This window comes from Mandrillus leucophaeus, unplaced genomic scaffold (genome assembly GCF_000951045.1).
Source record: "Mandrillus leucophaeus isolate KB7577 unplaced genomic scaffold, Mleu.le_1.0 Scaffold3, whole genome shotgun sequence".
Taxonomy (NCBI): domain Eukaryota; kingdom Metazoa; phylum Chordata; class Mammalia; order Primates; family Cercopithecidae; genus Mandrillus; species Mandrillus leucophaeus.
The window spans coordinates 9,462,851-9,474,850 of NW_012103142.1; the positions used below are offsets into that span (position 1 = coordinate 9,462,851).

A 12,000-nucleotide genomic window follows, 5' to 3' on the forward strand; every position below is an offset into this window, starting at 1 on the left:
TTTTGAGACGGAGTCTTGCTCTGTCGCCCAGGCTGGAGTGCAGTGGCGGGATCTCGGCTCACTGCAAGCTCCACCTCCCGGGTTCACGCCATTCTTCTGCCTCAGCCTCCCGAGTAGCTGGGACTACAGGCGCCCACCACCACACCTGGCTAATTTTTTGTATTTTTAGTAGAGACGGGTTTCACCATGTTAGTCAAGATGGTCTCGATCTCCTGACCTCGTGATCCGCCCACCTCGGCCTCCCAAAGTGCTGGGATTACAGGCGTGAGTCACCACGCCTGGCCGACTGACTGCAATTTTTATCTTTGTTTTCTTCAGGCTTTTTTATTGTCCACTAGAGCCTTCTAGAAAGATAGCTGCAATACTGCAGGCTAAGCAATGGGGAGATGAGGAGGAAGATGAGGAGGAAGGGGAGGAGGAGAGGAGAAATGGAAATAGAGGGGAGTGATAAAGGAAAATTTAGAAGGAACAAAAAAGTATTTATTCACAGGCTCTGGCTGCCCCAAGGGCTGTGCAGTTCAAGAACAGTGAACAGCTGAAAACACATCTGCAGCCCATCAGTCAGTGCAGTAGCTGGAAGACTCCACTCTGGAGGATGAGGACCTAAAGCACCTTTGGAGGGGCCCTTGCATCCCCACACTTCCCATGGCGGGGGAAGTAGTAAGAACATAGTAAGTGCTCAGTAAATGTTCTCAGCTTTATAAGCTGCGGCTAGTGAGATTTATACAGTATCTCCTTGAGGTTACACAGGTTCTACTGTTTCTGCATAACCAAGAAGGAAACTGGGGTGTGCAGAAGTAGCATTACAACAATAGTAATATTATCAATAACCAATATTTTCGATAATACTACAATATCCTCAAACACTGACTGAATAAGCACTATGTGCTAGGCAACTGCTCTTTTTATTTATTTATTTGAGTCAGGATCTCACTCTCTTGCCCAGGCTAGAACGCAGTGGTGAAATCACAGCTCATTGCAACTTCAAACTCCTGGGCTCGAGCAATTCTCCCACCTCAGCCTCCCAAGTAGCTAGGACCACAGGTGCACACCATTACGCCTGGGTAAGTTTTTACTATGTTGCCCAGGCTAGTCTCGAACCCTTGGCCTCAAGCAATCCTCCCGCCTCTGCCTCCCAAAGTGTTGGAATTACAGGCGTGAGCCATTGCACAGGGCCTAGGTCCTGTTCTAAGCACTTTTACATGTCAGTTCCTTTTAATTCTTAGAACAACCATACGTTGTTACTTAGTAATATACCCAAAATTTGAATCCAACTTTCATAATTCTTTTTTTCTTTTTGAGATAAGAGTCTTGCTCTGTCACCCAGGCTGAAGTGCAGTGGCATAATCTTGGCTCACTGCAACCTCTGCCTCCCAGGTTCAAGCGATTCTCCTGCCTCAGCCTCCTGAGTACCTGGGATTACCAGTGCCCACCACCACTCCCGGCTAATTTTTGTACTGTTTTAATAGAGACAGGGTTTAACCATGTTGGCCAGGCTGGTCTCAAACTCCTGACCCCAGGTGATCCACCCACCTCAGCCTCCCAAAGTGCTGGGATTACATGTGTGAGCCACGGCGCCTGACCCAACTTTCACAATTCTTGCCATTGGATTTTCATGTATGTAATTTCCCTCTAGGTAATCCATGGGATGGAAATAAAAGGAAAACAATAAAATGTGGACAAATAACCCCTTTCCGTGTCCCCCACCCCACAGAGTAAAGCGCACGCACCTCCCTCTGTGTTGTAGCAATAGGCTGTGTAGTGTCCTGAGCCAAACCCTTTCCCGTGATGCATGACCACTGCGGAGAGATCATAGGCAAAGGTCTCTTTGTCAAGAGAGGAGAGCATGTCCCTGCAGCAGTAAGGTTCCATGGTTAATACCTGGTCAAAGACGACATGGACCCCAATCTTCTCTCGATGGTTACGGCCAGACCACCTAGAACATGGATATAAGCTTGTTACTAGTAAAAACTGGCATATACAATTGTAGGTAGAGGTAGGTATTAATAAAACAGGGAACTGAGAAAATTAAACCTTCTGGTTTTGGTCTTCCCATCAATAAAATGGTGGTAATCAATGTTCACATTTATTTATTTATTTATTTATTTATTTATTTTCAGACAGGGTCTCACTCTGTTGCCCAGGCTGCAGTGCAGTGGTGCGATCAATAAAGGCTCACTGCAGCCTCAACCTTCCCAGGCTCAGGTGATCCTCCCACCTCAGTCTCCCGAGTAGGTGGGACTATAGGTGCATACCACCACGCCTGGCTAATTTTTGTATTTTTTGTAGAGACAGGGTTTTACCATGTTGCCCAGGCTGGTCTCGAACTCCTGAGCTCAAGCAGTCTGCCTACCTTGGCGTCCCAAAGTGCTAGGGTTACAGTCATGAGCCACTGCGCCTGGCCCATTTATTTGCTGTGAATGTTCCATGAAGTACTCTAAACCTAGAGATCCCTAAACAAGCAATTCAAGCAACAGTCTTTTTGTAGTTTCCTGCCTGCCCTTCTTTTCCAGATTATTTTATATTTCATCCTGAAGATGAACCTCTACATAAGTCCAAGCCAGGCTAGAAAATCTTTAAGCACAGATACCCAGTGCAGGCTGGATAATTAATTACACAGGCACATGACAGCAAAAGCCCAGTCCTGCTGGGCTCCCACATTAATTTGCCTTAGTGGATGTGAATGATTTAATCTCCATGGAAAACACAAGGTCTCAAGTGAACAGGCTTCCCCTCCCAACACCATAGAAGACATTTGCCCTCACCAAAGCCTTTGGAGCAGCTATTCCCACAGCTCTCACCCAGCTAGGACTCCCACAGCAAGCTCACCTGAATCTTTTAAGGTGCAGCCGGAGAACCTGAGGTAGTCTGTAGATCATTAACTGCTTTCTAGCTTCACTCAGAACAAGGGGTTTGGGATTGGATTTTCGTCGTTTGCCTATGTGGTTTGGGAAGGTATAAGACATAGGTTGTGAAGAGTTTTTTCTAGCTATGGCAGAGACAGTGACTTGCCATTCAATATGCATTCTCCATATTTCTAAGTACCTGAACCTCAATTTTTTGGGGAGTGCAATGTGACCCTCTTTATGACTGCATTTCCCGGCTTCACAAGCCTGCATGGTGTGGCCATGGAAGTTCTGGCTAAGATGAAAGGAATGACTGTGTGGGACTCTGCTTATACAAGGCTGACTCACTTGTAAGGTGCATCCCTTTGGCATTCCCACTCTCTGAAACCACTGGAATTCCTCCTGGACCAAAAGGTAACTTTGAAGACAGAAGTCTTGCAACAGGATAGTAAAATAGAAAGACAGAAATAGCTTGGGTCACTGATGACCGTGCAGCCACCATGCTGGCCCTGAATGTCCTTCAGACTTGTTTTATGTAACAGAAAAATAATACCTCTCATTTTAAGTCACTGTTATTTGGGTCGACTGTTACAAGCAACTCAAATCTTTCCAATTTTTGCCATCAGGAACTTTGGGTATAATGGAATATAATGGAACGTGCAACAGCAAGCACACAGAGTAGAAGCATATGTTAAGGCTCCATGTCTTTACAATGGCTTATAACTTCAATTATGATACCCCACAATATGATTTTAAGAAGCTTTTTGTTTGCACTAGGTAAGCCTAATTCTACTTCCTGCTCACAACTAGTTGTGTGCTAATGGATAAGTTACTCAAAACTCTGAACCTCCGTTTCCTCACCAGTAAAATAGGGAATAATGCATATATTTCAGGCTTAGGAAAAAAAGGATAAGATTACTAAATGATAGAGTATTTAAACACATTTTTCTTTAGCATGATTTGCTTATGGCATATTCAAACATTTAGAAAATAAACTGTTGGTTCTATATTTTTATGCTGTGCCTAGTTTTTTAAACATATTTCCTAGATAAAAGCACATTGCTGGACATACAAGGACAAAGCTGACAGGTGGCTAAATTCATCTACTCCAAAGCAGAACTAGTGATCAGTCTCTAATTTTGTTTCTAAATGTGGGGGAAATGCATTTCTTGAACTGCTGGCCTCAAGCAGTCCTCCCACCTTGGCCTCCCAAAGTGTTGGGATTGTGGGTGTGAGCCCACTGTGCCCAACCTTTAGGAAATGCATTTCTAAATTTCAGCAAATAAACAATGGAAATAGAGTTATCTTAGTTTCTATCAGAAGCCTTTCCTGTAACCATTTACTGATGGCTGTTTTGTTATATTAAACTGGTAAATGGATGAGAGTAGAAAATTAGTGTTCTACGGCAGTCCCTGCTAATTGTCTTGAGCTGTTGATATCATGGGCTCAGTGTCTGAAGAGCTGGGCATCTGATTCCCAGTCCTGTCTGTACTACTCATGAAAGGTAGCAAATCACAGCCAGATGATGTATCACAGAGCTTTCTGTGACAATAGGATGTGGAGGTGTAGCTTCTCATAATAGACTGCATCAGAATGAGTTGTGCCATAGGAGAAGCTTTTACCAGGGTGTGTAGTCACAATATGTGCTGGCATGAACAGAAATGGAATTCAAAGAGGGGCTTGGCCTTATTTTATATTCCTATTCACCATTTTTTTGAAAATTACTGCAGCTCTGGCTAGGAACCCTGGCAGTGACTACCACCCTCAGCAGAGGGAGTATGTGAGCTAAGATGAAGACAATATAGAGTCAGGCTTTGTTTCCCTAAAATGAAATTCACAAAGAAAAATAAATTACTGATTCAATTGAGATTGATCAGTTCTGTCTCCATTTCATTAAGCTGTCCAGGAAGACAGGTAGAAGACTGACAGTTTTGAAACTTCACAGGCAACAGATCAATGCATCTCATCTCCTCACCATAGGTTTCCTTCTCTGGCATTATTTGCACTTGCCTAGAGAAATCCTGGTAAATTGGCACATCTGACAACCAAAGAACAATCCTTTCTTGTAAAGATAAACCAAAGTTATTTCTTGCCTAATCTATCATATCCAAAAATGATGGAGTTAAAGCTGTTAATATTCTTTTGTTCATTACAAGTAAAAGGCTTCAGGAATCACTGGGTTTTTTTGTTTTTTGTTTTTTTTTTTAATATTACTCTAATGAAACAATTTGATTCACCTGACTCTGTATCTCAAAATGGAACAGGATAGGTGAGTCTACAGTTAGCCAGGTATAAAATTTCAAATTTTCTTTTGAAATGGCAAAATGATATCGAGCATAACTTTGTGGGTTTTTTTTTTTTTCTTTTTTTCCTAAAAGAGGTCTTGCTGTGCTACCCAGGCTGGTCTCAAACTCCTGGCTTCAGGCAATCCTCCTGCCTTGGCCTCCCAAAGTGTTGGGATTACAGGTATGAGCCACTGCACCTGGCCTCAAGCCTGACTTTTGATTTTTGTTCTGATTCTTCAAAGAGTGGAACAGGTTTCCCACAATTTAGCTTTTTTTTTTTTTTTTGAGACAGCATCTGGCTCTGTCGCCCAGGCTGGAGTGCAATGGCGCCCACCTTAGGGCCTCCCAAAGTGCTGGGATTACAGGCATAAGCCACTGCGCCTGGCCTAACATTTTTTTTTTCTTCAAAACTGGTAATCTAAACTATCATGTGACTGAAAATGGATTTCTAGGTCTCTGTACAATCCATTAACTTTATACTTTTAGTTTCCAAATCTATATATGCCACAACCCCCAAACATAAGCATCCACATATTTGCTCTGCATTTCGTCTGTCCATACTGGGTTAGCAGAAGCATTAAGTGTTAGTGTGGCAAGACGGAAGGGCCCTGTATAACACGCCTCTGTAACCATATGTAAAGAGTTCCATTTTAAAATTACAGACAACACAGAAATACTTCCTTATGACCCTCTCTGAAATGTGAACTTTTCAGGCATGTGAAGAATAAAAAAAATGCAGAAAATATTTCATGAAGCTGCCACTGAGCAATGTACCTTAAGACTTACTTTCTTGGTTCCATTGTACCAATCTTTAGCATCACTTTTGACAGACATTAAGTGTGCCAGTTCATTACAAAAGCATGCTTTTCTGATATCGCATCCCTCAGAAAGGCTGTTCCATCTGGGTTTAGATTAAGTAAGAACTGTTGGACTCTACATTCATTAATTTACGCAGCAGCCCCATAGCACTAATAAGCTAAGTACTAACATTCTCAGAGTCCCCATTTCAGGAGCCACACTTTAAAATCCCTTCCAAGATGACAACTAATGTCAATCAGGAGGTCAATCAACTTCTAGGTCTTTGTTTCATTTTTTGTTATTGTTGTTGTTGTTTTTTGAAACAGAGTCTCACTCTGTTGCCCAGGCTAGAGTGCAATGGCGTGATCTCGGCTCACTGCAGCCTCCACTTCCCGGGTTCAACCGATTCTCCTGCCTCAGCTTCCCGAGTAGCTGGGATTACAGGCACCTGCCACCACGCCCAGCTAATTTTTGTATTTTTAGTAGAGACGGGGTTTCACCATGTTGGTCAGGCTGGTCTCAAATTCCTGACCTCAAGTGATCCACCCGCCTCAGCCTCCCAAAGTTCTGGGATTACAGACACGAGCCACCACGCCCAGCCTTGTTTTGTTTTTTAATACATAATTAAAACAAGTCCATGTTTTTTGATTTTTAGAAAAATGGGAGGAAGAGATCTTTAAAAGATGCTTTAGAACCATTCAATATCATTAGTGTTACTTTTGACTAAAGAGGACAAAGCAGCACGTTAAACTGATATTCCAGTTATACTTCCCCACTACGCCCCCTCCTCCACACAGCACTCACTGTTACACTGGTCACAAGCGTAGATTCTTCCTTCCAGGGCCTCTGTCTCTGTGAACTTGGCCAGCATCTCAGTGAGCAAGCACTCTGTCTGATTCAAAGGGACAAACCCCTTTTCTATGCAGTGATAGCGTTCAGGGAATTCCAGGGATAGGTCCCAAAAGGGCTCAATGGTATTAGATTTGTAATTGCATGATATACATGTGACCTAGAATGAAAAGATTGATTTACAGATTATGTAACTTCCATGCTTCCTGCGTACAGTTTTACTTGCTTCATAAAAGACACACTTTATCAAAACTAAGTGTATAATTTTCAAAAAATAGTAATATTAAAATAATAAACATAACTTTAAAAGAATTAGAGTATATTACTTCTGATGTACATTTCTAACTATGGGATGCTAGCTGGAATTTAAAAACCATACTGCATAGAGACTATACCAACCCGCCTTTCTCCTCTCCCAAAATATGCTCTAACATTCAACAGTACAGTAGCACAGACTGCAAGTTATTATGCAGTCTCTCAAGGGATCAGTCTGATATAGAGAATTTGCAGGTCCCTGCCTACTTCCCTCACCCTGTAATTCCTCCTCTTGACTTTAGACCTTCCATAGAGCCCAGCACACCTCTCTTTTTGCCTTTGTTACTTGCAGAAGCCCTACACTGAACCCCTCTGTCTGCACAGCCTCAAAATGCTGTGATTAGACCTCCATTCCCACTATAACCTTCCCAGGTGCACTTTTCTTCCTAAGGGGAGGGGAGACAGAAGAAGTGCTAATAAATACTCCCCTTTTACATGCTCAAAAACAAAAACCTAATTAAATTTTCCCTTTCCATACCATTCATCATTCTTTCAAAACCCTAAAAACCAAGACACAAGCACAGTGTAGAGGTTTTACCTGAATCTCTTAAGTTGCCCACCAATCCGCCCCCCAACACGTTTTTTGTTTTTTGTTTTTTGTTTTTTTGAGACAAAGTCTCCATCTATCACCCAGGCTGGAGTGCAATGGCGCGGTCTCGGCTCACTGCAACCTCCGCCTCCTGGGTTCAAGCAATTCTGCTGCCTCAGCCTCCCAAGTGGCCGGGATTACAGGCATGCACCACCACGCCCGGCTAATTTTGTATTTTTAGTAGAGACGGGGTTTCACCATGTTGGCCAGGCTGGTCTCTAACTCCTGACCTCAGGTGATCCACCCCCCTTGGCCTCCTGAAGTGCTGGGATTACAGGCGTGAGCCACCGCGCCCGTCTTTTTTTTTTTTTTTTTTTTAAACTATAAAAATACTCTTTCTGCATATTCTCATAAGGCCATATCTCAGAATCTTTGCTTAGGTTACATGGCTAAAGATCCAGGAAATGTAATGGGGAACAGGAAGGAGGCTTGCATTGGTCTTTAGCATGCTCCTAGCTATCTTCCTTCCTTGTATGTAAAGAAGGGAGACAGCTCTTTCAAACTATTATGGAACCAGAGTTACAGGCAAAATCTGTTCCCTAAAATTGATCAAAGGATGGCACACCAACAATGAGTACTTAATTATAACAATGAGAATATTATATTACCCATATCTTCAATAACAGTTAAAGATATTCACTGAAAATTAAGCAATGTGGCAAGTTAAAACTAAAAATCTGGCCGGAAAGACACTAGGCAAGTTTCCCCAAAAGGCCATCATAATGTACAGTAGAATAAAAGGTACAATGGCCACCCTCAAAAATGCATAATCACAGCAAATGTTGGCTACTCTTTTTAGCCCAATAACCAGGGGAAGGCACTCACAGGAAGCCCAAACTAACATACAAGCCTCTCATTGTCATGGTAGGCACACACATACCTGACTGAGCAGCTGCCCATGAAATATGGTATTCACCACCTTTAACACCTGTTTGGTGAGCTTCTTCTGGGAGAAAGGGATGAGGATCCGGCGTGTGGTGCCCTCAGACTCGAGTTCCTGCTGCACCTTGTGCAGCAGCTCACAGAGAAATTCCTGCGCATCCTGTTGGTCGTAGCCGCGGAAGGCAGGGATTAGGCTCCACACTGAGTGGAGCATGGCGAAGGGCGACACTAGGGCCCACTTCCCGGACCACATGACTCGGAAGAGGGTGTGCAGTTCATGGCAGAGGGAAATGTGCTTCGAGCTTGGCTCCTTGTTCTGGATGAGCTCCAGGCTCCGACTAATGGAGGCCCCGCCGTTCCAGCAGAAGCCCTCCCGCTCGCATGCATCGGCCCTGTCACTCCTCAAGGACAGCTCTGTGGCTGAGCTGTTGGTTGGCTTGCCAGAAAGCTGAGTCTTCCCGTTGGTGGCTTTGGGAAACAGATGTTCCGTTTTGGAAGGGTCAAGGTTGAGGAAACATTCTCGGAACTTCTGGAGGTGGCTGAGCACCTGGAGGATGGAGTTCATGTAGCAGGTATTGCCCAGGTTGCGCAGGCCCGTGACGCCCGGGGCCACGGCAGGCTGGCGACGCAGCTTGAGCGTGGCGGCGGGCGCTCTGCGTGAGGTAGGGAGGGTGGTGGGGCGCGAGGCGGCCGGGCCCGCGTCGCTAGGCGTGTGCAGGAGCAGCCGTGCACTCTTACGCGGAGGGGCGCTGGCCAGCTCCTCCAGCAGCCGCCGTTTCACCTCGCGCCGCCGCCTCCGCGCTTCCTCCTTCTTGCGCTCCAGCGCCTCCTCCTGCCGCCGCTGCTCCAGCTTCGCCTGGCCCCGGGAGCTCTTCTCGAACCACAGCCGCAGCGTCCTGGCCAGCAGGCGCTGGCGCCGGTACCACAGAGCGGTCAGCATCTGCGGCTGTCCCTGAGGAGCGCGCTGCGGCGGGACCACGTCCTCACCCGAAGCCGTGGACCGCAGCGTCCGCCCGCGTCTTACCAGCGTGTCCTGCTTCTGGCCCCGGACCGCCAGGAGGGAGCTTCTTAGCAGCTTCAGGTCGCCCTCTGGGTTATCATTGAGCACATAGTCCTTGCACAGGTAACAGAACACGTAGAGATCCCGGACTTCCATGGCTAGCGGGTGTCCAGTCTCTTCAAAGTGTTTCAGGGCGTGGTCCTCAATGTAGCGGCCGCAGGCCACGTGGGAGCACTTGAGGCAGGCCCACACCGACTCGGTGGTGGCGCACTCTAAGCAGCACCACTTCTGAGGGTTCAGAATGGAGTGGTCCTGGGCGAGCCGTAACCGCCCTACATGTTTGCATCTATCCATGTCTTATAGAAGTTGCCACTCTCTCAGCCTGTCACGACAGTCCCCCAAAAAGAAAAAGAAAACTCTTTTAGAAAAATGTTTTCCTAAAAAAAAAGAAAAGAAAAGAAAAGAAAAAGACTTGCAATCGGTATTTCAACTCTAGATTCATTTTCAATTCCAAATTGGTTCCTTTGAAAGTTAAAAAAAGGCACATTTGGTATAAAAGCAGAGAATTACAGGACAGTTAAATTTCAAAAAGGAAGAATCCTACGGAAGGGTTAGCACAAATTTGAAACTTTATGGTGTTTCACATACCAGTGGAAGAGATGAAGAGCCTCAAAAATGTCAATTTTAGGTCGATTGCAATATTTTTCAAAGCAGAGATAACAGGATATAAGATAAAAATAAGAAAGTCCTCACCAGTATAAAGTATAATTTTTATGAGACATGACTAAGGAACATTGTATATGTGGTTTTTTTGTTTTGAGACGGAGTCACTCTGTTGCCCAGGCTGGAGTGCAGTGGCTGGATCTCAGCTCACTGCAACCTCTGCCTCCCGGGCTCAAGCGATTCTCTCGCCTCAGCCTCCCGAGTATCTGGGATTACTGATGCTGCCCCACCACACCCGGCTAATTTTTGTATTTTTAGTAGAGATGGGGTTTCAATATGTTGGCCAGGTTGGTCTTGAACTCCTGACCTCAGGTCATCCGCCCACCTCGGCTTTCCAAAGTGCTGGGAGTACAGGCATGAGCCACCGCGCACGGCCGTATATGTGTTTTTTAATGTTTTTTATTTTTTATGCATTTTTTTTTTTTTTGAGGTCGAACCTCGTTCTGTTGCCTAGGTTGGAGTGCAGTGGCGCAATCTCAGCTCACTGCAACTTCCGTCTCCCTGGTTCAAGCGATTCTCCTGCCTCAGCCTCCCAGGAAGCTGGGGTTACAAGCGCATGCCACCACACCCGGCCAATCTTTTTGTACTTTTAGTAGAGACGAGGTTTAACCATGTTGGCCACGATGGTCTTGAACGAACTACTGACTTCAAGTGATCTGCTCGCCTTGGCCTCTCAAAGTGCTGGGAATACAGGCGTGAGCCACTGCGCCCGGCCTGTTTTTTTAGAGACACATCTCACTATGTTGCACAAGCTGGTCTTGAGCTGACCTCAAGTGATCCTCCCATCTCAGCCTCCAAAAGTGCTGGGATTACAGGTGTAAGCCACTGCACCCAGCCAACATCTGTCTTTTTGAAAAGAACATCTGCATCTTGCAGTAAGGGTGGGAAAACTTTTACCTTCTTTACTGAAAGGATAGGTAAGTAAAGAATTGGACAAATATGACTTAGGACAAGAGGTGAAGTGGCTACTGGTATTATAATATTTAACCAAACTACCGAAACAAAAGAAAAAAAAGCAACAAATCTTCCAGCTGATATATATGAAAATGCTTTTTAAAACAGTAGTAACATCCTAAGCATGTTTTCTTTTTTTTTTCCTTCCCATAATACTTCTTCAATATTGTTCATCAGAGAAGCCTTATGGGCAATTTCTCCAAGGGAAAGAAGCTAAACAACTATTTATTTATTTATTTATTTATTTATTTATTTATTTATTTATTTTGAGATGGAGTCTTGCTCTGTCACCAGGCTGGAGTGCAGTGGCGTGATCTCAGCTCACTGCAACCTCCACCTGCCGGGTTCAAGCGATTCTCCTGCCTCAGCTTCCCGAGTAGCTGGGACTACAGGTGCGCGCCACCATGCCCAGCTAATTTTTTTGTATTTTTAGTAGAGACGGGGTTTCACCATGTTGGCCGGGATGATCTCAATCTCTTGACCTCGTGATCCGCCTGCCTCAGCCTCCCAAAGTGCTGAGATTACAGGGTGAGCCACCGCGCCAGGCTGCTATACAACTATTTTAAAAGAAAATTTTTTGTATCTTTGGAACTTTGAAAGGCGTTTTCCCCTCAGTACCAGAACTTAAAATTCCCTAGGCTGGGCACCGTGGCTTGCACACTTTGGGAGGCCGAGGTGGAAGGATTGCTTGAGGTCAGGAGTTCAAGACCAGCCTGGCCAACATAGACCTGTCTCTATCTATCTTATCTTATCTTATCT

General features: G+C 45.0%; 1 protein-coding gene across 1 annotated transcript in view; it reads right to left on the reverse strand.

The window, feature by feature from the left end:
- Window positions 1-12,000, reverse strand: part of USP49 (ubiquitin specific peptidase 49) — a 102,553-nt gene that overhangs the window by 1,812 nt on the left and 88,741 nt on the right. The window contains exons 4-7 of the mRNA XM_011986691.1: window positions 8,563-9,946; window positions 6,734-6,938; window positions 2,830-2,938; window positions 1,731-1,936 (exon numbers count right to left, since the gene is read on the reverse strand). Of these exons, the coding sequence (XP_011842081.1) occupies window positions 1,731-1,936; window positions 2,830-2,938; window positions 6,734-6,938; window positions 8,563-9,918 (1,876 nt within the window). The 5' untranslated portion in view covers window positions 9,919-9,946. The remainder of the gene's footprint in view (window positions 1-1,730; window positions 1,937-2,829; window positions 2,939-6,733; window positions 6,939-8,562; window positions 9,947-12,000) is intronic.